At 40.0% G+C, this 26,130-nt stretch overlaps 1 protein-coding gene across 1 annotated transcript in view; it reads right to left on the bottom strand.

The window, feature by feature from the left end:
- Prex2 (phosphatidylinositol-3,4,5-trisphosphate dependent Rac exchange factor 2) overlaps positions 1–26,130 on the bottom strand; it is a 209,296-nt gene that overhangs the window by 88,458 nt on the left and 94,708 nt on the right. The window contains exons 8-11 of the mRNA XM_032907637.1: positions 18,168–18,271; positions 11,321–11,470; positions 10,982–11,126; positions 8,524–8,624 (exon numbers count right to left, since the gene is read on the bottom strand). Coding sequence (XP_032763528.1) covers positions 8,524–8,624; positions 10,982–11,126; positions 11,321–11,470; positions 18,168–18,271 — 500 coding nt within the window. The remainder of the gene's footprint in view (positions 1–8,523; positions 8,625–10,981; positions 11,127–11,320; positions 11,471–18,167; positions 18,272–26,130) is intronic.

Below are 26,130 nucleotides of genomic sequence, written 5' to 3'. Positions count from 1 at the left end.
ACTACAAACAATATGAGCAAGAGATAAAACATTTAACAGAACACAGTACTGTTTCATGGGAAACTCTCTGAGTAGAAGGGATAGCATAGAAGGGACAGACCTCAGCAGAGAAAGGATTACGTATGAGACAAGAACTCACATTACACTCAAAAGGTAACATCTAAAAGCTTTGTCCATGAGGCCAAAATGGAATGAAGAAACTCACACTCACCACTTCGTTCCAAAAATTTTAAATTAGTTTTCACAGTTACAGGTTTCCTTCTGGGGACTCCCATATATTCTAGAACTTTTTGGTTTACTTCTCCACCTCCCTGCTCAGCTCCCTGTTGTTCTACCAACTTGTCCCTTGCTCCCCTTGAACTATGTTGTCTTATCTTCACTACGGCCCTCCCTTAAAACTTCCCTTTTAGCTTCCTATGACTTTCCACGTGGACATGCACATTTGACAGAGGCCAAAATGTACACATGACAGACAATGCATGGTATTTTCTTCCTGAGCCTGGGTTGCCTCACTTAATACACTGTGTTCTAGGCCCATTCATTTCCTTGAATTTTTTTTTTTTTGTAATCTTTCTTTACAGTACTCCTGTCAGCTGTTTGGCAGGAAGAGGGGAAACTACTGCCCCTTGAGATAACCTTAGTCCTCTGTTAAAGCTCCTGAGGGAAAAAAAGATGACCTTTCCTAGGAGACATATCTACTCACAATCTTATTATGGTGCTAAATTCTTTACTGTGGCATATTCCCACTGGCCATTTAAAAGCCATGTGATGTATAAGGAAGGATGACTTTGATTACATGACCATGTTTAGAAATGCAACAGCCTCAGCATGTAATGAGGATACTTCCTTATATGAGAATGTATCAGGTTCCTCAGTAACAACATTTTTTTCAGACGGAGACCTTGGGTGGCAATCACCTCCCACTACTCTCTTTGTCATAAGAAATATTATTTTTATCACAGCTCCTGATCCTACGTCTTGGCTTTCAACTGTCCAAGGAGCAAACACATTGCATTTAGTTATACTTGTATTCCTCATGAGACTGCAACAGGAAAAGAAATAAAGGCACCCAATTTGGAAAGAAAAGAATCATCTCTATGTTTTCTATGCACAAAATCCCTTTTTAAAAAAATGGATGACTTGTTTAGTAAAAATTGATGTGATACAAATCAGCATCCAAGAACAAAATCAACACCCAAAATCAGTAGTATTTCTAAATGCTGAAAACGAACGATCCAAAAAGTCCTTAGGAAAATTGCATTCATAATCACACTAAGACATATGACTTGGGAATGAATTTGAACAAGACAAATGTCCTGTGTACTAAAGTCTAAAACATTAGAGAAATTTCCTTAGGAAGACATTAATAAGGAAAAATATATTCTGTGTTCATTAATTGGAAGGATTAATATTATTTAAAGGTCCAATATACCCAAAGTGATATAAAGATCAAATACAATCCCTATCAAAATCTACTGTCATGTTTCATAGAAATAAGAAAAAACAGTAAAACAAAACATTAGGATCTCTTTGGAACAAAAAAAAAAACAACACCCCAAATAGTCAAGATGATTTTATACAAAGATCAAAGCTGGAAGCATGCACTATATGACTTCAAAGCAAACTACAAGGACAGTAGTAATCAAAGCCTTGTGGTACTAACACAAAAACAGACATAGAAAACTACTGGAATATGGTGGAGAATTCCAAAATAACTCCATGTATTTGTAGTCGACTGACCTTGGCCAAGATTCCTGGGAATAGTTATAGGAAAATTGTCTCTTCAATAAATGGTACTAGGGAAAGCTCACGTACACAGGCTTACGAATGAAAATGGAACCACATCTGATACCACATACAATAAACCAACTCAAAATGAATTAAAATCTTAAAACTAAAACCACTAGAAGGAAGAAATGGAGAAAACCTTCTTGACACTGACATGGCAACAAAGCTTTTGTCCCCAAAAGTGACAATAAGAAAAGCAAAACCAGGCCAATGGGAATGTCTTAGAGGAAAAAGCTTTTCCTACAACAAAATAATCCACCAAATAAAAGGACAAAATGTGCATCAGGGAAAACATCCGCACACCATATAAGCCATAAGGTCAATATCCGAAATAAAGAAGGAATGCAATCAAGTCACTATAAATGACTCGACTGAAAGTGGAAAAAACACCTAGGTGGGAACTTCCCAAAGCAGGTGCTGAGGCAGCTAAAGAGCTCTGGGGAGGGTGCTTATGTCTCTCCAGAAAAGAGAAAGAGAAAAGTTCCTGGGAAGAGAAACACTTTAAAATAAAGATCAAGCCGTTTATATTTAAATACTTTCTATATGAAGAATGCAGCAAACTCAGGATAGATAATGTGCTACAAAGAGCTATAATTTCATGATTAGACAGAAAACTGTAATCTTTATACTGGGAATATTAAAATCAGAATATATTCTGTCAAAAGTAACAACATTTGTTGAACCTAGAAGTATACCAAAAGATTTATTAATAAGCACAAACTCATGAATGCATGTGTGCACACACACACAAAAGTCTAAATCTTTAACCCAGCCCATGTAAACCTTGTACATGGTTTAAGTCTGTGAAATTGAGCCAAGACTGTTGTTATTGGGGGAAGAAGTAAACAACACAGCTTTTTGGCATCTGATTTTCCCCTGAAGCTAACCCATTGTCTTAATTAGGGTTTCTATTACTGAAACACAACGCCAAGAACAAAAGCCAGTTGGGAGGAGAGGGCTTATTTGACTTGCACTTCCTCATTGCTATTCTTCATCAAAGGAAGTCAGGACAGGAACTCACACAGGGCAGAAACCTGCAGACAAGGAGCTGATCCAGAGGCCATGGAGGGGTGCGCTTATTGGATTGTTCTTCATGGCTTGCTCAAGCCTGCTTTCTTATAAAACCCAGGACCACAGGGATGGGATCATCCACAATGGACCAGGTTCTCCCCCCATTAATCACAAATTGAGAAAATACCCGAGAGCTGGATCTCATGGAGGCATTTCCTCAACTGAGGATCCTTCCTGTGTGATGACTCTAACTTGGGTTAAGGTGACACAAAACCAGCCGGTTCACCCATCTTAAGAAGAAGCATGAGTGAAAATATTAAATTAAATTAAAAGAAAAATTTTGAAATTCTGTTTTGTTTTTAAAATCAGTAATTTTTATCCAATCTGCCTATATCCTTTATTATACTTTATAATAATCATAGCAATAAATTCTCTTGATTTTCAAGAAAATTGAAGACAGATATGTCTCTTGTGACACCAAAACAAATGAGAGCTTAAAGTGCTCAAAAGGCTCTGCTAAGCAGGAAGGGACTTTGGGGTTAAATCTTTATAACCTTGTGCCAATCTGAGGCACTTAAATGTTGTCTTGAATAAGAAGGAACAACTGGGGTTTGCACTCAGTCTACAGCAGGAAAGTAGATTCAGCCACCACTTAGGAGAAAGGATGCTCACTTATTATGACAGAAGAACGCATGCACAGTTATCATTACTTCTAGAAAGTTGGGGCAAGTGGGGAAGAAAGCCAACTAATGCACAGTTTGCTAACATCTGTGCTGTGAAGTCTCCTACATGGGCTAACTTCAAACCGTCCACTAAAACTTACTGAACTGAGCTGGCACAGTGGACAGAGTGGTTCCACTGCACATAACCCCTTAGCAGAGGTAAGGGAAAATGCAAAATAACTGGGAAATGCCCGGTTTCATGAACCCATCATCCTGTGCATTACATACCTAGTTATATATTCTCAACATTAATAACAGTTGTGTTTAACAACTAGTTTGAGAGCCTTACTAATTTTATTGACAGCTTTCAGAAGCTTATACAATGGATTTTTACACACTGCAGGATGTACCAGATGAGAGTTCTGAAATCTCACATGAGCATTTTGACTGTGACTACTGGTTAGAGAAGAACAATATTAACATTGTGTCATAAAGAAAATATATGTTACCCCAACCTATGAGTCCACAGTAAAGTGAGATATTATCTCAGACTAGGCCAATAATATATTCAATGTGAATAATAGCAAGAACAATCTCTCTCTCTCTCTCTCTCTCTCTCTCTCTCTCTCTCTCTCTCTCTCTCTCTGTCTTTCTCTTTCTCCCTCTGTCTGTCTTTCTCTTTCTCCCTCTGTCTGTCTGTCTGTCTGTCTGTCTCTTTCTCTCTCTCTGTCACTCACTCTCTCTGTCTCTCTCCCCCTCTGTCTCTGTCTCTGTCTCTCTCTGTTTCTTTCTCCCCATCTCTGACTCTGTCTCTGCCCCCCCACCCCGTCTCTCTGTCGCTCTCTAGCTGTCTTAAGCAGATGGCTCATTCAACTTTATTTAGAAACTCTGTTTTTACAAAAGTGCAGCTGGAAGCATGGACTCAATATCTCTTCACTGAAATAGAACCACTCTCTTAATATGAAATTGCATAATAAGATTTCTCACACCCAGTTTCTGAGAATTATAGGCATTTAAAAACTGGTTTCTTTTTATAAAAATTCTAGATTCAAAATATAACTGTATAGTTAATCAAATCCTGACTGCACTATAACAAGCCCAAGCCCCTGAATTGAAATAGTAAAAAACGAAGAATTCTGGCAGCTCTCTGGGCTGTATTTCTCAGTAAGACCTAACTGAGCTATAAATATTCAAAACAGTTTTTAATTCTCCTAATTTAAATATCTGATGAATTCATGCATTTCAGGTTTGAAACTAATTTTAATAAAAATGCATTGAATATTTTATTTCAAGACTTCATTACTGGGCCAAGAAGATGACCCCATGGATAAAGGAACCTGGCAAGGCCAAAAACCTGAGTTCAATCCCTGGAACTCAAAGGGTAGGAGAGAACTGACTCCTGAAAGATGACATCTAACCACCAAATGCACACCAAGGCATGCAGATACACAAAAATAATTAGTATGTAAATGCTTTGACTCTGCTATTGACTCAGGTGCTGCCTACAGACAGGAACTGACCGGGACTGATGAGCTCCCATTCTTTGTGTTCATTTTATTCTATTTCTTCATCTTTTTAAATTTTGTATTTTTTGATAGTTTCAAATATGCATATATTTAGATCAAATCAACCCTATTTCCCCATCTTGTTCTCTTCATTTTCCCGCTGAACATCAGGCACTACCTTTGTTGTTACTGTGGTTTATTTATTCCTACGTATGCTGCCTGTGTGTTCACAGGTACAGGGCCATCTCCTGGAGCATGAGTAAGCCTTTCAGTGGTCAAGTCAGGTAGCCAGTGATTGTCAATGGCATCTGAGCAAGTGGTGGAACTCCAGGAGCCACTCTCCCATCCATTCTGGGCTTTGGCCTAATGGAGGATAAAAGTATTCCACAATATCAACCTGCTCTGAGTTTCAAGAATGACAGGCCTGGGAAGATATGGCCACTAGTACAATAGTGGCCTGACTGCCATAGAAGAAACCTCTTTTTATTTAGTAGGTAATTGTCTTAGTTAGGGTTTCATTGCTGTGAAGAGACAACATGGCCAAGGCAACTCTTAGAAAGGCAACATTTAACTGGGGCTGGCTTACAGGCTCAAAGGTTTAGTCCATTATCATCATGGTGGGAGGCATGGCAGCAGGCAAGCAGACTACGTCTTGATCTAAATGCAACCAGGAGACTGCCTGGGTGGAGCCCAAGCGTAGGAAACCACAAAGCCCATCTACACAGTGATACACTTCCTCTAACAAGGCCACTCCTCCTCCAATAAGACCACACCTTTTAATAGTGAAACTCCTTACAGCCAAGTATTTAAACACATGAATTTATGGGGCCAATTGTACTCAAAACACCGCAATAATGCAGTGTCTCTGGATGTACAAGTCTAAATGAGAAAGGAAAAGCTATTTCTGAAGGTTAACTGGTTGACCACAATTTTATGCCACCTACTTGAGTTCAATATAAGACAAAGAAATGATAAATGTTTTAGGAGACTGGAATTCTAATTAACCTGACTTGATCGTTACATATTAAAACATGACTCAAATTATTACCCTATACCCTATAAATACATATAATTACTGTGTGTTGGTTAAAATGCTTTATAAGTTAAAGATAACAATATAATACATAGTCTTATCCTTAAATGTATACATGAGTTAAGGAATATGAAAGACTAAAACCATCAACATCTTATTTCTATTTAAGCTTGTTGTGTGTTTTAAATCAGATCGTTCCTCACAGACTCATTTTAATTTTTGGTCCCCAGACTGTGGCACTAGTTTTGAAGGTTCTAAAAACTTGGAGGGTAGGGTACATCTGGCGACTGGAGGTGGGTTCTTGAGAGTTTATAAGCATTGACTATTTCCTGCCTTGACCCTTGCTTCCTGATTGGCCATGAGGTGAACAGCCATCCTCTGCTTCATGTTCCCAACACCATAACGTTCTCTTCAAATGTATGTGGTCAAATGATGCAGACATCTGACCCAATGAACCAAAGTAGATTCTTGCTTTACATTGCTTATGCTATGTGTTTTGGTCACAGCAAAGAATAACTATTACGGCTGTTACCTGGCGGTAAATATATTTATATGATGCCTTAGATGGTTTGCTATTAATGAATAAAGTCTAAAACATGACAAAATATCATAATTCTTTTATTCACTTGGCATGTATTATTAGATATGTTTAAAATATGCTAATTCTTTCACTCAGTCAGCATGTGTTTACAGAGTACCTGAACATGCTAGGCATGAAAAGCACATACTATGGTATATAACAAAGGCTCATGGGCTAATGTTGCATTTATTTTCAGTAGAGTCCAGGACAGGGTAAGAAAGACAATGAGATAATATATAACCAAAAACAACAACAAAAACAACATAATTTTAGACAATGATAAGCACATGAAGAATTTTAGGGCCAGTTTAATTAAATGGCTCAGTTTGTAAAAATATCTTTTGCACAGCATGATGGTCTGAGTTCAGTCCCCAAACCAATAGTGGACAGAAGGAACCCATTCGAGAAACGTATCCTCTGGCCAGCACAAAGACCACATGTGCATGTACACACACACTAATTATAAATTCAAAACTCCAGAAGAATTTAAATTCCAAAAGACCAAATATATTAAAATGGCAAACCAGATGGGTTTCTAAAATTCAAAGGCCACAGAGAGCATGAGCATTGAGTGCACGCAATGTTGTTACTTCATTTAAAACAGTATTATAATTTTAACACTAGAAATGTCCTCTATGTTTAATGAGAAACTTGTAAACTGTTGAATGAGAGAAGCAAGAGTAAACATCTTAAATAAGGGTTAGCTTTGAGTATAGAAATGCAGAAGGGTAAAGTGGGCACAGAGTAGCAAGTCAAATTCGATAGCTGCCCAACTTAAGCAGATACCAAGGGCCCCACTGTACAGAGAGCTGCAGGCCTTTGGGGAAGAGTTAAACCACAAAGAAATCTGGACTTGAACTGATAAGAAACCAGGAATAGCAATGAAACCATCAGCTTCTATCTTTTTTCACAGGAGTCCTTAGGCAAAGGGGGAAACAAAAGGAAAATGGCAGAGATTAAGAAGCGTCGATCCTGGGAGGAAGAGAAACTGTCTACTAAGAGTGGGAATGCCCAAATGGTTAGTGGGCCACAGCAGACATGGAGGTAACACCCAGAGTGATGGAGAAAACGCATCAGGATTGCTTTCTTCATGCACTACTGCCTATTAGGAAGGACATGATTGTAAAAGTGCCGCTGTTTCTAATGGCTCCTTGTCTCTTTCTCCTCCCCGCCTTATCACTTGGTGATCTTCTAGCTTCATCCTCGGTCTCAGCACCACTTTCTCCTTATCTTTGGTCCTTTTCTCACATTCACTGCTCCATGCCTATGCTTCAACTCTCAGGCCTCTTCTGAATTAACTCTCCTGGTCATGCAGAGCAGAAAGCTCAGCAGCGCCCAATCTCTTCCTCCACCACATCCAACCACTTATCGTACAAGCACTCCCAGCTTCACCAGAATCTCAGATGGCCACCTCTCTTCATATCGATGGATGCAGCTCCAAAGGCTCCTTCTTCTGTTACTCCTAGGTCAAGCTCAGTCCTCTGGCAGACTGGGTGCTTCTGCCTTTATCCTCTAGTGCAGACTCTGCAGTGCTGCAGTAATGGTCTGAGACCAAGTCCTGGCCATGTCTTCCTGTGAAAGTACACATCTTCTCCTGCCCTTCGGTACACAGTGAGTTGTCCTGCTGATTTCAGGTATCTTCCAATTTTCCCACAAAAAGCTCCTCTCAGGACACTGGCTCATGAATTCACAGTATAGTATAGCCACATGAGGACCTATTGGAGTTCCTCAAGTGGAACTGGTGCTTTTGGCTGTTCATCAGTTGATCATTTTATAGAATGACAACTCTATAACCTTAAACCCATGATACACTGTTCTTTATACATTAGGTATTGAAAGAAATACCCATGCCATAATGTAGAAAATTATACAAAAAGCAGACATGGGGCTCAAATGCAGGCCATTTGTGAACAAATAGAAAAAGTAAATTAATGAAGTAATCACCATGGTGGATGATCCCGTTCTCTAGCAATGCTTGTCCCAAGTGAACACCCTCTTCAGGCCTGTGGATTTCTCCAATTTCCAACAGCCATGAGACAAATTCACTGCAAGGGAAAGATAATGGACACCATAAGGTCTGTGTCTCTCTGAGAATCATGTCTGGTGATGGAAAAACTGTGAAAGGAATCTTAAATACACAAAGCACCATTTTGAGACATTGTCTGGAAGATATTTTTTCTCATGCATAGGGCTCCCAACCACAGAAGTCACAGTCTATTCCAGAATCCCTATGTACTAAGCCTCCCCTACATTGAACCCACTTAATAACTGCACTTGGGGAGGTCCTCTTTCTCAAAGAGCATTTGAAAAAGGATTTAGTTAAAAGATGACACTCCCCACTTCCCCCCACCCCAACGTCAATTGCTGTGGAGATCACTGAGATAAATACTCAATAAATACAAATATTTCCAAATAAAATGTTCCTATGTTTATGCTTAAAAAGATCTAACGCTTGAATATTTACATTAACTGATGAATGTGATTCAGAATCATTTTTGTTTCTTGCACACAGCTCAGAGTAATGAAGCTATGGCCATTACCAAACCATTCTTTTCCATTGATCCCACAGGTAACAAATACCTTCTATCAAATTATCAAGGGACGCAGAACTCTACAAGTATGTTGGTTAGTTTAAGAAATACTTGTCAAGGCAGGAAAGTGGACAAAGGGCTTTCTATTCTTTTATTAAATAAGAATCATATAAAAGAATGACTAAGCATAAGAGGAATAATAAAAGAAGCAAAATAACTTAAGAAAATAAAAGAGAAAAGGTTTAAGAATGTAAAATACCTTGTAATGATTACAGTCATGGTTTCTTCAACATAAAACTCTAGAATCAAGCCCTGCTTCTTTGCCCTCAAGTTGTATGACTTCTCTCAAGCTGGATGCCTTTATTGATAACATAGGGATAATATTGGGAATATCAATGTCATAGTGCTGCTAACAGGATTGCTTGGGATGAGATCTGTCAGCACAGGGCCTGGCACATAATGGCTTCTGACAAAGGCCAGTTGATTGAACTGGTTCATATGAAGCTAAAGCATGATTCTTCATCCAGAGTTCTCTTACTTCACTAAATGCCAAGTGTGGATGAAAAAAAGAGCTGATTTACAGAATGATGTGAAATGGTGGTGTTTTCTTAATGTGTGAGAGAGGTCAGTAAGTTCTCAAGTGACATTAACAATAAAGAAAAGATATTCTATGACTATGTAGTATGCCCATTAAAGGTCCCAAGAAGCCATAACTTTCAGTGAATGTCCAGCAAGTGGACGTATCACCATGGGGACCCTAAAGTTATACCCATGAAATTATTACAATATATGCCATCCTTATGGTGCATGTTGGGTCTTCCATTTTAAGGGGGAACTAGATCTGTTTTCCTTTGCATTAGCTCTCACCTAAGGGGTATTGACAGATCACAGATGCAATACCTTACTAATGTCTTCAGGTAACTGGGTAGCCCCACTATGAGGATCACTTCCTCAGATGGGCCTACAGTCTGAGGTTTCCTGGCCTACAGTTCAGATGTGGCCACGTGCTATCTCCTGGTAGCTAAATATCCTAGTGGGTACAGATCCATCAACTTCATGGATTTTAATCAGATTTTAAACAGAGATTTAACTGTCCCAAACCAATATACAAACCAATAATAGTATCAGGAGTTGAACAAAGATAGATGATTATAGACTGATCTTTGATATAATTCCAGGGAAGTTTTGCAGACAGACTTCAGCATCCACTAACCACATGAATGTGTCAAGTTTCCTGGTCCATAGTTGCTGATTCTTTATGTAACACAATAAACTCCTAAAGATCGCTTGCTGAATTCAAACTTAGATACAGAAAGAAACCAGAGCAGAGAGTGGCCTAAGAAGACCCAGCTAAGCAGCTCCACTCCTCACCCAGGGAATCTCATGCACCCAAATGACCAATAGTCTCAGGTTCGAGGCCCCTCAGAGGACAATCTACCATACTCGTAATTGATACTCTTCTATTTTGACTCCAGTTGTATTAAATCTCACTAAACAAAAGTTTAGATTATTTTCTCCGAGCTGTCTCATCCCTTCACTTTATACTCATGCCAGACTCTGAGTCTCAGATCCTGAACACTTCCATGTCACATCTATCATCCTGTCCCCAACAGGCATACAGCTACCTGACATTCTTTGCCTGACCACAAGCTCTAATTCACCATGACAACAGGCATGTCAGCAATTGTGAAGACCAAAGATGGTGACTGGATGGCTCAAGGGGCCCACTGTGACTGCATCTTTGTCAATTACCTCATATCCCTACCATCCAGAAAACGTGGATTAAGAATATAGATTGAAAAATGTTTAGGATAATACCTTTTAAACACAAACTGTTAAGGTAGATGATACACCCAAGAGACCAAGCTTACCTTCCCAGGAAGCACTTGGGGAACGTGGTCAGTTTTCTTTTTCTGTCTTTGATCAGATTTCCCTGCTTGCACATCATTTTATACAATTTCTCACCCTGCTCGGAGATCATTACCCAGGTATCTTGCTCCATTCCTAATTTTAAACCTATGAAAAGGAAATAACAGGCATCATGTTAATGCTCTTCTACATACAATTTAATTTTAATGAGCCAGTTACATCACATAGTAAATCAAGGTGTACATCGCGCCTCACCGCATTCTCATAATTTCCCCATCCTCTGTTCTCATAGGAAGCAAGAATTTTCACAAAGCAAAACAGCTCCCACTTTATGCACCCACCTTTCCGACGTTCTCTTTCTTTCAAGATAGCTTCAAACCATTCATGCTTTTCTTCAGGGCTTTTAGCCATGCATACAAACCATTTATTTTTCGCTGTGTTGTGTATCTTCCACCCATTCACAACTATGTGCCCACTGCTGTGAAAATCAGCTGAAAAGTAACAATTGAAGACCAATCACTACAGAGCAATATGTATTACATCAGCATGAACAGGCAATTCCTGATGAACGATACTCATATACTATACACAGGAAAGTTAAGGAAATATTTATAGGGTAGGTATGTTCATGGACAGTCATGTTTATTAATGGAACATATCTAACTCAGAATACTGATATATTACATGTAATTAGATATTGTATATTAACATATTTTAACCTATGTCCAAAGATATTTATGATTTTTTGAAAATAATAAAGCAACTTTAAGGCATCTTTCAATAACCAAGCATTTTAGATATTAAATTCATTTTAGCTTTCTAATATTTCCTAGAAATATATTCTAGGTTTCAGAAAAAGGACAGTGTTGCTGAACAGATAAGTTTATATTACTTAATGAATGTTGCAGGGCAATAAAGTCAGCAAAAGAATGGTGTACAAATGTAAAACAAAACAAACAGAAACAGATGCTATCACTACACCAAGATGGGATGGAATCTTGGAGCCCACACCACTCCACATAATAAAAGTAGGGAGAGAGCAGTGACAGAATTTGTCCTTACTAGTCAGTCATGACCACCAAGCAACGGCTCCAAGATGGAGAAGTGAGGGACAGCCTGATTCAGGGAGGTCGTTTGTGTCCCGTAAGGTATTAGGCAGCAGCAGCCAGAGCCGAGCACAGCAATGTGAATGAGCTAGAAACACCCAGGTGCTGCTCCCCCTGGCTTGGCATCTCTTCTGTCAGGCCACACATTTCACTAAGGTTTGAAGGGCAGCAGTGTTCGTGGTGCTCACTCCTTTTCCATTCTGGCCAAAGCACCATGCTATCTTCTGTTAACTGGCTGATCCCCAGAATGCACTCCAGAGTCACTACATGCCCGTGTCCTGTCCTTTAAAACATCCCAGTCATGTCTGCATCAGTCAAATTATACCAGACCCTGGTTTGTGTTGTATATATGTACGGTGAGCCCAGAAACAGCAACGTTTGGGAGAACAGAGCCTCAAATTTGTAAAAGGAGCTTTGGGGACTCGTTATTTTTACTTAATTCATATTCATAGCCAATTAAAAATAGCTCACAGTTATGGGTTGTGGGTTATAAGATTATGGGTTAGCTAGCTTTAAGGGGAATATCAAAATGACTTTATAATTACTCTAGACTTTTACTGAGAATGAGTGGGAATAAAACCAAAACACATTTTTCTATTAAACAATATTTGCAACTGTTCCTTTATGTTTGTCACCAGACAAGGTCCTTACATGTGAACTGTGCTCCATTGTTTAAAAGATCCCACATTCGTGCCTGCTGTACCCCCCTCCAGACAAAGAAATCTACAATAGCTATGTTCAACCTACATGAGAAACTCTAGACCCACTTTAACATTGAGCTCATCATAATCTTCCCACAGCTAATAGTAAACTCAGCTAATAATATCTATTTCTGAAGACTGAAAGAATCGATCTTCTCAAATAACACACCACCTGCTGCACAAACAGCATTGGGGACAATCAGATTGTATCATAACAACTGAAATAAATTAGTGTGTACATGTGTACACACATGCGTCATGGATGCATGACACCTGCTAAGACCAGCAGAAGAAGCTGGATAGATCCCCTGAAGCTGGTCTTAGCGCACTTACAGATGGAGTAAAAGTTACAACATGGGTGTTGAGTTCTCTTAAGATCAGCAAGTGATCTTTCCTGCTAAGCCATCTCTCCAGCCCTGTGTCATACGATTTTAAATGGAAGAATAATTATAATCCATTCAATGTTCAGAAGAGAATTGTTTTCTGTTATTTTTTAAACTATTATTTGTAATTGTAAACTTATATACATAGTTCTTACATATATGCATAGTATGGAGCCTCAAGAATGAGTATACATATTTCATAAGGTAATTAACATATACAAAATAAGAGGTGCTTCTCATTTACTTTAAAATGCAATACTCTGTAAGAATACATAACCACAGCACATTGTTCAAAATATTCCCACTAGGAAACTTGTTCATAAAGATCGTTCTCACTAAGGCCAAGGAAAAGGTCAATAGCCTTTCTCCTCCATGGGTTTTATTTGGTTTTGATTTGTTCTGTTGCTAGGATCCAACCCAGGGCCTCTCTAGTGTTAAGCAGTCACCCAATTACTGAGATACACTCCCAGCTTCTTTGTCCTCTTTAAGAATTAAAAATATCGGGCTGGGGATTTAGCTCAGCGGTAGAGCGCTTACCTAGGAAGCGTAAGGCCCTGAGTTGGTCCCCAGCTCCAAAAAAAAAAAAAAAAAAAAAAAAAAAAAAAAAAGAACCAAAAGAATTAAAAATATCTTCAAATGAAATAACAGTTAGGTGATTAACACATAAGTTCATAAGCTTCCATGGGCCTAAAAGATTAATTTTATAGAAGACATGCAAAGGAGAATCGAACTTAACCCCCACTCATTAAATGTGGAATGTTCAAGTTCAAAAATCCACCACATCTGATTTCTTATAAAACCAGAAATATTCAAAGGTCAAACCCAAACAAGTCATGAATGACTCTGAAGCCATGTGATCTGGGAGTTCCTTACATTAATTCAGCACCCAGCCATTGACAGGGATGGAGTTCTTCCAAAAGTCCCCCCTATGAACTTCAGTTGGTACACTGGTAGCCATTTATACACTTGTATTTTAGTAAGATGGATACTATCCAAGCCCTGTATACACATGCTACAAAAGAGGGAATCACCAAAATATCTGTTCAAAACATCAAATATTAATAATGATAGCTCCATAATGCACCCAGCCCTTGCTCTGATGATCAACAATAAATTATCAATTCTAAAAGAAAACTTAACATTACAACCCATTCAGATGAATATTTCATGTCAAGAAAATTAGTTTTGGAATAAATCTTTTATTTTATCAAATAATACAAAAAAGAATTCTGGTATACAACACCACATGGAATATTACTTAGAACAAAAATGGGGAGGGAGTTCAAATATTCCTTTAAAACCCACAAATGTTCTCATCTCTCAAATTTTTGGTACACTAAGATTTCTTTACATAACGTAAAAAAATTGGTTTAAGATGTTTTAAGATGTATTAGAAAAGATTATGCTTTTTACACCCTACTTAACATAGCAAAATTATGAGGTTTTAGTTAAGAATGTATTTAGGGACATTTAGAGGGCTCAACAGATGAATAGGTTCCCTACACAAGCCTGCATTTGTGAGTTGGGTCCTTGGACCCACAGAAAGAAAGGGCTGACTTCTGTGTGTTCTGGAGTTCTTTGCACTCTACACTTACGCCCTAACTCAAAGGCACACCATACATGTATAGCAGCAGCAGTAGTAGTAGTGGTGGTAGTGGTGGTAATAATAACAGCACAGAAATTATTCTACCCAACATGTACAAAAATTACTTTTGATCAGGTATCCTCATTTATTCAATTAGCTCTTATAAAACGACTGAACACTATGTGCACTTGGTGAGCACAAATGGGAAAATGACGAGTAACGTTAATGCTTCTATTTAAGTGAATATTTAAGAGTTTGCATTTTTCAACATTTAAAACATACATGAAAGAAATTATTTTAAAATCTCATTCAAAACGCAAAGCTTAAATTCAGTAATATACTCAATACCTTAAGATGGTTCTAAATATTTATACTAAAACAATGGTTGCACAATTTTCTATTTTAAAGTGATTGGACTTTTAAAATATATCCGAGGCAAAACAAAGCAGTAGTACAATGCTTGCCCAGCCTACGTGTGAAGCTAAGTTTGACACCCATCACAAAATAAAGTGGAAAAAACAAACAAACACACAGATGGGAAAAGTATCCTAGAATAAAACTTTCCAGTCGTACCACATTCAGATGTAACCACTGTATTCAAACCTGTGGTTTGCCCAATGAACCATAAACCACACTTTTAAAAAGTCTGCTGCCTTCATTCATTCTCTCTGCCAAACCACATGCATAAATTTGTTCTTCAAAGAGATTTTGAACTTACTAGAAAAGCTAATCAGTGGAATTTCACAAATGTTTTCGCTATTGCTATTAATTGGGTATTTTATAACATCACGAACAAACTACTATCCCCAGCAATAATCCTCAAAGAGAAACTAAATTAAAGTCACTGAAATGAATGCTGGAATCCAGATAATGGGTGGATGGCGATCTGGCTACACACTAAATTACTAATATCCTCACTCAACAGGACAAATACCATGGAAGACAACTGGCCAAACTCTTTCACTTTGGAAGAACATACTATCAGTTCATCTATGCTATGGTGTGACCATAATAGAATACAAGTTGTTAAGAATTCTAAACAGAATTTATCATAATTATTTACTAGGGGGCTGAAGATTTAGTTCAGTAGTAGAGCTTTTCACTCATAGGTGGAAGGCCCTGGGTTTATAAGAATAATTGAGTTATGTTTTATGTGTCAGTTGAAGGCTAAGCAAGTGTCACACCAGACACAGATATTTCTCCTGCTAGTTTTGAACGAAATCAGGGCGATCAGGTGTCTGATGGAGTTTCTTTCTCCAGGAAGCATTTTGTCTACACCTACAGTGTATAACAACACTAATTGCTTCTATGATTCAAGTAGACCAAAACTTTCCCATCTGGTTTTCCATCAGAAAGTCCAGGCATCCTCAAAACTTTATCTCAATTCACTCAGTTGTGATCGTGATAAAGTACCGCTGCTGAGTTGGTTTGGATAATTGTGGATAAGGCGGATATCCGGATAAGCCGGATATTGCGGATAAGGTGGATATCCGGAAAGGCAGATAAGATAAGCAGATACTTGGCAGTGGTTATCACGAGTCTGGCCCAGATCTTTCAGAACCATAGGTTCTCATTAAAATCTGAGTTCATCGAGAAGCAATGAAGGCTCTGTGATAGGAATGACCAGGGAAATAGGAAAGGAAGAAAGTTGATGCAGCAGCCCTAAAGGCTCGCTGAAAAGGCAGCTTCTGAGATCAGCCCCAAGGCCAGCTTCCGAGGCATGGATACCAGGGCCGCATGACTGAACCGTGACCCCTGCTCTCCACCCCATGACTGAGGCCTGGACCCTGCTCTCCACCAAACAACAGAATGTTCCACAGTGACTTTGTTCTGGCATCTGGGCTCAAGTCTCCCAAAATACTGATGAATTTCATTGCTTTTGAGATCTTGTTCATCCTCTATGTTCGAATTCCTAAAGAGGAGAGGGTGCACACCTCCAGGCCTTCCTATGTACTTCCTCAGAGGAAGTGAAAGAAGGCATTCATTTGTAACTTGAAGTGCTTTCCATTCCCTGTTTTTTAATCATTAAGACAATGAGGTCTGTTTTGTCTCTTTGTAAACAAATTCCAAAGACAAACTTCATGTCATGCACCCAATAGTAGCTTTCACTCCCAAGTCTCTCTCTCCCTCCCTCCCTCCTTCCCTCCCTCCTTCCCTCCCTCCTTCCCTCCCTCTCTCCCCCTCTCCCTCCCTCTCTCCCCCCCTCTCTCTCTCACACACACACACACACACCACACACACGCACAACCTCCCTCCCTACAGAACAAGAAGAAATGAAAGTTCAATTGTGTTGCTCATATACTCCCCAGAGCATGGTCAAAATCCCAGTGGCCAACCTTAAAGACATCTGAGGCCTTCTCTCCTTGCTCCCCTGCCAAAAGTCATCAATTGTGGGAAGCTATACTGCAACATCCTGATCACAGTTGTTAAGAGTTCTCTCCTCCGTGGTTTCCTCTCTAGGCTGTTACTTTAGGGGGGATTGGAGTGGGGTGGGAGTAGCAGTTGTCACAGCAACAGAGAAGCTAATGAAGGCACTGTATAGTCTGAAGTAGGTGAACAGACAAATCACATACATTATATACACATACTATGGTATTATCTAGCTACTGATAAGGAATTCTAGTCAGAGTGACAAGAAATCCTTAGTCCCACTGCTTTGCTGGATATGAAGAGAATTAACTCTACCTGACAGGTAAATTTAGCTATCTATTAATCTATTTTATATGCTCTTATCATCTTTCCTAATGCAAATTGAAATTATAATGAAAATCACTGGAGAAAAATGTGATTCAATTTACAAATCCTTCACTTTGGGTATATAACCTTTTTTTTTTCCCAAATGATAAACGTAAAATGCATTTTAACTTTGTTTTACTTTATAGTTGTGACTAATCATATTTTCATAAACATGTTTGTAAAGGTCAAATTTTCAAGAATAAAGTTTACTTCCCTTTAGTAATAAGAAGCAATCTAGCACTTGGAACCACAAAGATCATCCCCAGTTTCCCTCTGCAAGGCAACTGACAATCAAGCCACATGTAACCACTGCATAACAATGCACACCTACAGTCATTTAGATTCTACGGTTAAATGTTATAGAATGAAATTACCATGCTAATAAAATACAACTTAAAGAGAATCAATTCACTCAGTAGACATTGTCTGCACCTGTCTTTTATACTCCCAAATACAAAGTTGCTAATGTCCTATAGCATTAAAGCAAAATAGGCATACTCAGACAGAGCACAGCAGTTATTTTCTTTTCAAATAGTATCTTCCAGCCAACACCATTTACAAGCTAAACAAGGATCCTGCACATCTACATCTCCCCTCTCTCCCCAACCTACTCGTCATACCTAGCAAGGCATGCCTAAGCTTTGACGGGCAAATTATGGCATCAGAAGTGTGCTCACCTGTACCGTCATCCACATTCTCCACTTCCATCACCTCGGTATTGATCCGCCCTCGGAAGACATACCGATGCCCATCCGTGGATGCCTTGCTATTCTTCAGCCGTCTTAAATAAATGAAACCACAAGGCTTTTGTTACTAACTTAATATGGATCTTAAAGTTCTTTGGAAGAAAGTCTCGAATTGGTTAGTATCATAAAAAGTCTGGGGAAGTTGATTTTACTCAAATCTTCTCCCTCACAATGGTGCTGGTAAGTTGCTGTGCAGGCTGGGAGGAGGGAAAGTGAAGCAGGATCTCATGTATCCTAAACAGGCCTAAAATATGTTATATAACAGAGCACGACCTTGAACTTCTGATCCTACTGCTTCCAGTTTCCAATTGCTGAAACTACAGGTGTGCATGACTACACCCTATAGAGGGAATTCTGAAATCTTTGTTTCTTAAAAAAAAAAAAACACAGAGAAATATTGTAAGAATATGTTTTCATTTTAGTCCCAGGTGTGGGGATGTGGAGCAGTTTCAGACTGTCCATAGTAGCTGACTGTGATTTGCCTAATACTCAAGCAGAGGTATAATTTTGCCAGCTACAGATAGTTTCTGTGATGGTGTGAGGGTTGGAATTCTGTGAACTTATCAAGATAGAGACCTGGTAGACAGTGTTGGTGGGGGGATCGTTGATCATTCACGGGGCATGGTTGTGGTTTGCTAGTCAAAAGGAGAAACAAAAGAAGAAAGAAATTAGATTCAGATAGCTCTCCCCAACCCTATCCTTTTTTCTCTCCTATCTAGTGATAGGCAGTGAAATCAGGGGGATGAAGGGCGGGAAAAAGGAGGCCCACAAAGTAGCAAAGACCAGCTACAGGCAAAAAAAGAAAGAAGGAAATTAAATTCGGACATCTCTTTCTCTTTCCCTTCTATCTTTCTTTCTCTTGTATCTAGTGATAGGTGCTGAAACTGGGGGTAAGGTGGTGGGGATAAAGGATAAGAAAAAGAAGAATCAACTACAGTACCCTGTTTATTTGATGCTGGGCCCCTAACTCAGACTTCTTGCTTTCTATAAAATATTCTACCAAGTGAGCTACACCACCAGCCCTTTATGCATATGAATTAAAACAACACTAAACTAAAATAAAGCATGAAACTAAAGACTATATAGCAGTAGTGGTGTGGTCATGCACATTTCGTCAATGTGAGACTTCAATACCGTGAAGCCTAACTGACAGATGCTGGAAGTTGCTCATTTTAATGCTACATTTGAGTTCTCACACCTCTGATTCTCAATTTTCAATAGCTGAGAATTGTTTTTCAAGACCTGGCAAGCAAACTCTATTAGTTCTTCTGATTCATCTTCAGAGAAACTGACCTGCTGGAAGCTCATATGTAGAGTGACAACTCAGATGCAAAAATATGTCCTGGGCCCTAGAGACGACTTAGCAGATAAGAGGATTTGCTGCTCCTACAAAAGTTCTGACTTCAATTCCTAGAAGCAACATGGTTACTCACAACCTCTGTGACCCCAGTTCCAGAGGATCTGGCACCCTCTTGTGGCTGAGAGGGCACTAAGCAACCACACAGTATACACACATACAGGCAGATTTAAAACTTACATACAGAAAAAGAAATTACTTTAAAAATGTGGGATGCTTCTACTGTTTTTATATGACCACAGTATACTTGTTAAACAAGACTTTTAGTACATTTTCAATATTCCTAAAAGTCTTATTTATTTTTAAATTAATCGACATTAATTTAAATTAAAAGCTTCACCCAGATCTACCGATGACCACCTGCTGTATCAGAGAACTACACAGTTACATATCAGGATAATCAGACTGGATGGAGGTGTTTTTCTCTTTTAATTAAGCAGTAAAGGATTAACAAAAGTATTCAAAATTTAAAACCATTCGAGTCAGTCAACAGACTTCAGTTGACCTAGTTTGGAATCTGACTCAATGGCTAAAGTCTGGATAGAATCTAATTCATGGAAATAAAGATACTTAATTTTATAATGGAAGAGCTAGTCATACCGTGCCCATCCACTAGCCCCTCCTCCCCTCCTCTCTTCTAAGTACTGACCTTCCTTGAGGTAGGCAATGGAAACATCTCTGCATACTTCCCCTCCCAGACCTCCTTCCATGGAAAACAAAGAGCTGGTTAATCGGTCCTGACCCCTCATCCACAGTTAGCAGTCCTTCACTTCACTACTAAAATGACAAATGAATTCATCTGAACAGAGAGCCTGTAGCCCATAGCCATCACCACTACACACTCTAGTATGACTTGGATAACAATCTCTAAATGTCCTCTGCTACAACTCCTTAATAAATGCTCTTAATCAGAAATTTAGGCCATATATGTCAGAGCCTCCTGGGTCCCCTGCAATTTTTCACCCCCCTTGTCAGACCCTTCTGGGTCTCTTGCAGGGTTTGACCCCTGCTGAGCCCTGCTGATGCATGTGGAAACCTTTTGTTCCTAACAAAGGAGCAGTCTGGCCTGGTACTGACACACCTGGGTGGTGGTCAATTCGTTCCTGCCTTTTGTCTTCTCGGTCTTTGTCTTTGAGATTTAGGCTGGTCTTCCAGGAGTTTTCCCTAGTTTATTCAGGTCACATAGTCAGTCTTTTGTTACTGAAGTCTCAAGCCAGGGTTTCCCACTATGCTTCCCAGATATTTTCTACCTGGTATACTTGGGGTATATATTTTGGTGAATAAAGTTAGAGGAGGCCCTTCCTCTTCTGGCTTGACACGCACGAATAACCTGTGTGTGTGTGTGTGTTTCTTTAATCCCGCAGGCTTTCGCCCGATTCTCGGTACCGGATCTGTGCAGGCGCCGACAAATGGAGGTTCCACCGAGATCGGAGAAGAGAGGATTACTGACGGGATGTCCCAGAAGCCAGGCCGGCATAGAAGAAGGGACGTATTGGGTGAGTGAATAGCGAAAAGGAAAATTTTCGCACCATGGGAACTGCAAGTTCTACTTCACAACTGGATCAGACAGTTGCTTTACTTGAACATCAGGGAATTGGTGTAAAGGAAAAAACAGTTAAAGAATTTATTAAAACCTTAGAAAAGACTAGTCCTTGGCTTGTTCATTCAGGAGGACTTAATATTCCTGATTAGGAACAGGTTATGAGAGATTTGCAAAGAACGCTCCGGAGATATGGCCCCGAGAGCATTCCTGACGCCACGCTTTCTTTGTGGAGATTGGTCAAGGATGGTCTCTTGAGCACTAATGTTAAAATAAGGGGACAGATGTCAGAGATAGAAAGAACATTTGGAGCAGCACAAGATGATGCCTCTCGTAGGTCCTTACAAACCTCTGATTCAGATCAGGATTCTAGCTCAGAGGAGGAAGGAGAGACATCAGTAGAGGAAATAGAGGTGCCTAAGAGGAAGATTAATAAGCACAGGGCCACTGAGAGATCAAAATCTCGTCCCCCTAGTGTAAATCCCTTCTTTACAGGAGAGGGAGCTACTGCTCCTCCTGACTATGAACCCTATTCTTCCTTGGAGTGGTGTTGTGAAGACAAGGCTAACAAGGAGAGGGGTAATTTTCCCTGAGCATCCCCTTGGACAAGGAGCAGTGTATCCTGTTGTTGAGGTCCCTGACCCAAGCAATGCGGATCAATCCATCAGACAGCATGCTCCTCTGAGTTTTAAGGAGTTGAGAAACCTGAAAGAGGCAGTCTCTGCTTATGGTCCCCTCACTCCCTTTAACTCTGCCATTTTTGAGTCCTATGTTGCATCCACTCTGACTCCTGGAGATTGGCAACAGTTATGTAGGGCAGCATTGAGTGGGGGCGACTTTCTATTATGGAGGGGAGAATTTCAAGAACAATGTGTGCAACTAGCTAGACTTAATGCGCAAGCAGGGTTCCCCCAGAGAAATCTAGAAATGTTGACAGGAACAGGGCAATATGCAACCCTTCCAGCCCAGATTCAATAAGCCCAGATTCAATATGATCCTGCCGTTTATGCTCAAATTTCCACAGTGGCAGTTAGAGCTTGGAAGGCCCTGCTCAATAAGGCAGCCGGAGAACAATTATCCAAGGTAGTACAAGGACCCTCGGAACCTTTCCAGGAATTTGCGGATAGATTATTACAGTTGGCTGGGAGGCTGTTTGGAGATATTGATACTGCTATGCCTTTAGTGAAACAATTGGCATATGAGAATTCTAATAAACGACCGAAGTTAAAATTAACCACGGGACAGTTGAAGCCATTGTTTGATATTTTAAAGGGCGATTCCTCTCCAAATTCACCTAGACAATTAACTCCAGAAGCTCGTGAATGTTTAAATTTAGTACAACGGGCTTTGGAAGAGGCTCACCTTAATTATATTGATTATTCTAGGCCTCTTTTATTCTTGATTTTCATATCTGCTTATTCCCCTACAAGACTTTTTTGGCAAGATGGGCCTTTAACATGGGTTTATTTACAAGCTTCACCTGCGAAAATAGTGATGGCTTATCCTCAGGCCGTTGCTCAATTACTGTTTAAGGCTCAAAGAATTAGCTTACAGACTTTTGGTAAAGAACCAGATCTTATTATTACTCCCTGTGCCAAAGAACAGCTACAACATTTAGCCCAGGGACTTACAGATTGGGCTATTTTAATGTGCACAATTGTTAGTCGATTTGATAACCATTATCCTGATAGTAAGATTTGTCAAACTTTCAAAATGCACCCAGTAATTTTTCCACGAATTATTGTTAGTTCTCCTTTACAAAAGGCGCATTTAGTATTTACTGATGGTTCCTCCAATGGTAGTGCTGCGGTAGTGTCTGGAGGGAAGGTAGAGGTTATAAAAATTCCTAATTGTGAATATCCTAGTAAGATCACCAGTGGAAGGGGAAGCCCTTGGTCCTGCTAAGACTGAACCCCCAGTGAACGTGATTGTTTCGGGGAGGGCGGCAATGGAGGGAGGATGGGGAGGGGAACACCCATGAAGAAGGAGGGGGAGGGATTGGGGGATGTTTGCCCAGAAACCGGGAAAGGGAATAACATTCGAAATGTAAATAAGAAATACTCAAGTTAATAAAAAAAAAAAAATCCTAATTGTTCTGCACAGCTAGCAGAATTGAAAGCCTTACAATTAGCCTTGGTTATGTTTCCTGATGAACCTTGTAACACATACACTGGTAGTGCATATGTGTCTCAGATTGTTTCACCCCTTGAGACCGCTGCCTTCGTTGCTCTTGTTTCATCCATTTGTGCCTGCTTATTACAAGTACAGGCTTTGCTGTGGCAGCGTCGGGAACCTATTTTTGTGGGCCATATAAGAGGTCATTCCATGTTACCTGGCCCCTTAGCACAAGGCAATGAATTGGCTGATTCTTATACTCAATCTTCAGGTTGCTATGTGTTAATGAGTAATACTGCCTATGATAAAGCTTTACAAATGCACAGAAAATTTCATCTTAATGCTAGTTCTTTGAGGTTTCACAATGGAGTAACTAAAGAACAAGCAGCTCAAATAGTCAATGTCCCCAGTGTGCCCCATTTATTTCCTCTCCCAATTTGGGAGTTAACCCAAGAGGGTTACAACCTAATGATATTTGGCAAATGGATGTTACCCATATTTCTTCCTTTGGGAAGCTACTGTTTGTCCATGTGTCTATTGATACCTATTCTGGCATGCTCTTTGCCTCTGCTCATAGTGAAGAGAAAATTAAAGATGTTAAAAGTCACTGCTTACAGGCCTTTGCCTTTATGGGAGTCCCAGGACAATTAAAAACTGATAATGGTCCAGCATATACTAGTGGGCCTTTTAAGAAATTTTGTGAGGATTATGATATTGTACATAAGACTGGGATTCCTTATAATCCTCAAGGACAAGCCATAGTAGAAAGAGCTCATTTGACACTTAAGAATTATCTTGAAAAAACTAAAACGGGACCAGAACTCCCCACCTGCTAAACTTACCTTTATTACCTATATTTTAAATTGTGTTAGTAGATAAGAATAATTGTTCAGCAGCAGATAAACATTGGAAAGGAAAAAGACATAAGGAAGGTCTGGTCCGTTGGAAAGATTTGACCTCAGGATTATGGAAGGGACCTGACCCTGTCTTAGTTAGGGTTAGGGGTTCTGCTTGTGTTTTTCCTAGAGATGCTGGAGCACCCATTTGGGTTCCTGAACATTGCATACGTCCTGTCTCCACGGAATCCGGTACCGATGGAGATCGTGATCCTGATACCAGTGGGAACAAGGAGCACACTTCAGCCAGCAATGATCTCCACCAATAGCACCCCAGAAAAGGCAGCTGTCCTGTCTGCTGACACCAAGATTCAGCTCTTGTGGTTCGGGTCCCTGGAGTCATTCCTGTGACCTTAGAGGAAGATGGAAGATTCCCCCTCATCTTTTGTCATCACAGAAATTCTGGTGTTGCTGCAGTCATTGTGTCCCATCCCACCGCAGCCTGCGCTCCGACCCTCTGTGCACCGCTGCTTGCCAGAGAAGACTGGACTCCAGCTGTTACCCCTGCCCCCCTCATCCCCCTGGTGACTCTTGCTGCCTTAACTGGTGTTGTCATTTTGCAGTCTGTAGCTTCACAGGAATGCCATCTGCATGAAGTTGCTGTGGACCTGCCCTGGTTGTGCAGATCTCAGACATGGTTCCATTGCCTGTCAGTTGTTCCAGAGAAGAATGGCTGATCCTGAACTGTCCTGGGAAAGACTTTGGCATTTTCGCTGCTATTGTAGCAGCCATTTCTGCTGCAGCCATTGTGTCTGCAGTGTCTGGAGTTACCCTCCCCCAATCTATTGTTAGGCAAGCACAGTGGGTGAACTTTCTGGAGCAGTTGCTAACAATTGGGAATTCTAAATTTTATTACAGGAGCGACTTGACAACAGCCCTTGGTGTTATGGCCCTCTGAGTTTGGCCTTAGGGCCCTTGTGCTTCTTATCATATGTGCAAACAGCACTTCCAGTCCTGGGCAGCAACGAAGCATGTGTTGTTCTCCATGATAGGAGACAAACCTTCTGCCCAAATTGGGCTCAACCTTCACAAGAAGCAGTTAGCTGACAACGGGCAACTCTTTGGGACCAGGCTTTGCCTAAAGCAGGAAATTCTGAGGCTGGCAGAATATTCCAATGACGGGAAAGAAGCTTGTTATCTCAAAGCGACCTAAGACAGGCTGCTGCTTGGAATTATTATAGGGGGACTTGCTTAATAAAAAAACAAATAAAATAGGGGGACTTGTCAGAGCCTCCTGGGTCCCCTGCAATGTTTCACCCCCTTTTTCAGACCCTTCTGGGTCTCTTGCAGGGTTTGACCCCTGCTGAGCCCTGCTGATGCATGTGGGAGCCTTTTGTTCCTAATAAAGGACCAGTCTGGCCTGGTACTGACACACCTGGGTGGTGGTCAATTCGTTCCTGCCTTTTGTCTTCTCGGTCTTTGTCTTTGAGATTTAGGCTGGTCTTCCTGGATTTTTCCCTAGTTTATTTAGTCGGTCTTTTGTTACTGAAGTCTCGAGCCAGGGTTTCCCACTGTGCTTCCCAGATATTTTCTACCTGGTATACTTGGGGTATATATTTTGGTGCATTGATAAGCAGCTTACACTTGAACATCCTCTAATCTCTCAAGAAAGTAGCCTGATATGAAGATTCAAAGCAAATTTGTTTTGTGTGATGGAACTGCACCTCTGTGTACATTCATTCTGTCATTACTATCTTCTGACCATATGTTCTATGTTACCAGGACAATGTACAGTGGTAAAACGTTGTAAATAATGCTAAAATCCAATGACAGGAGAAGAAGTAATAAACTGTGATTAATCAAATAGGTTATCAATGCAGCAATACAGAACTGGATATTCATTTTGGAAACTGATGAATGGAAAAGATAAATAGAAAAAAATCTAAATATACTGTGATTTATCTTAGAAAGTCATCAAGCAAAACTAAGTAGCATCTCATTCATTGGAATCACATGCTACACCATAAATCATCTGTACACTAGTCT

The sequence above is a fragment of the Rattus rattus genome, chromosome 1, assembly GCF_011064425.1.
Source record: "Rattus rattus isolate New Zealand chromosome 1, Rrattus_CSIRO_v1, whole genome shotgun sequence".
Lineage (NCBI taxonomy): Eukaryota > Metazoa > Chordata > Mammalia > Rodentia > Muridae > Rattus > Rattus rattus.
The sequence above is the reverse complement of the archived record's forward strand: the minus strand, read 5'-3'. Positions and strand labels throughout refer to the sequence as shown.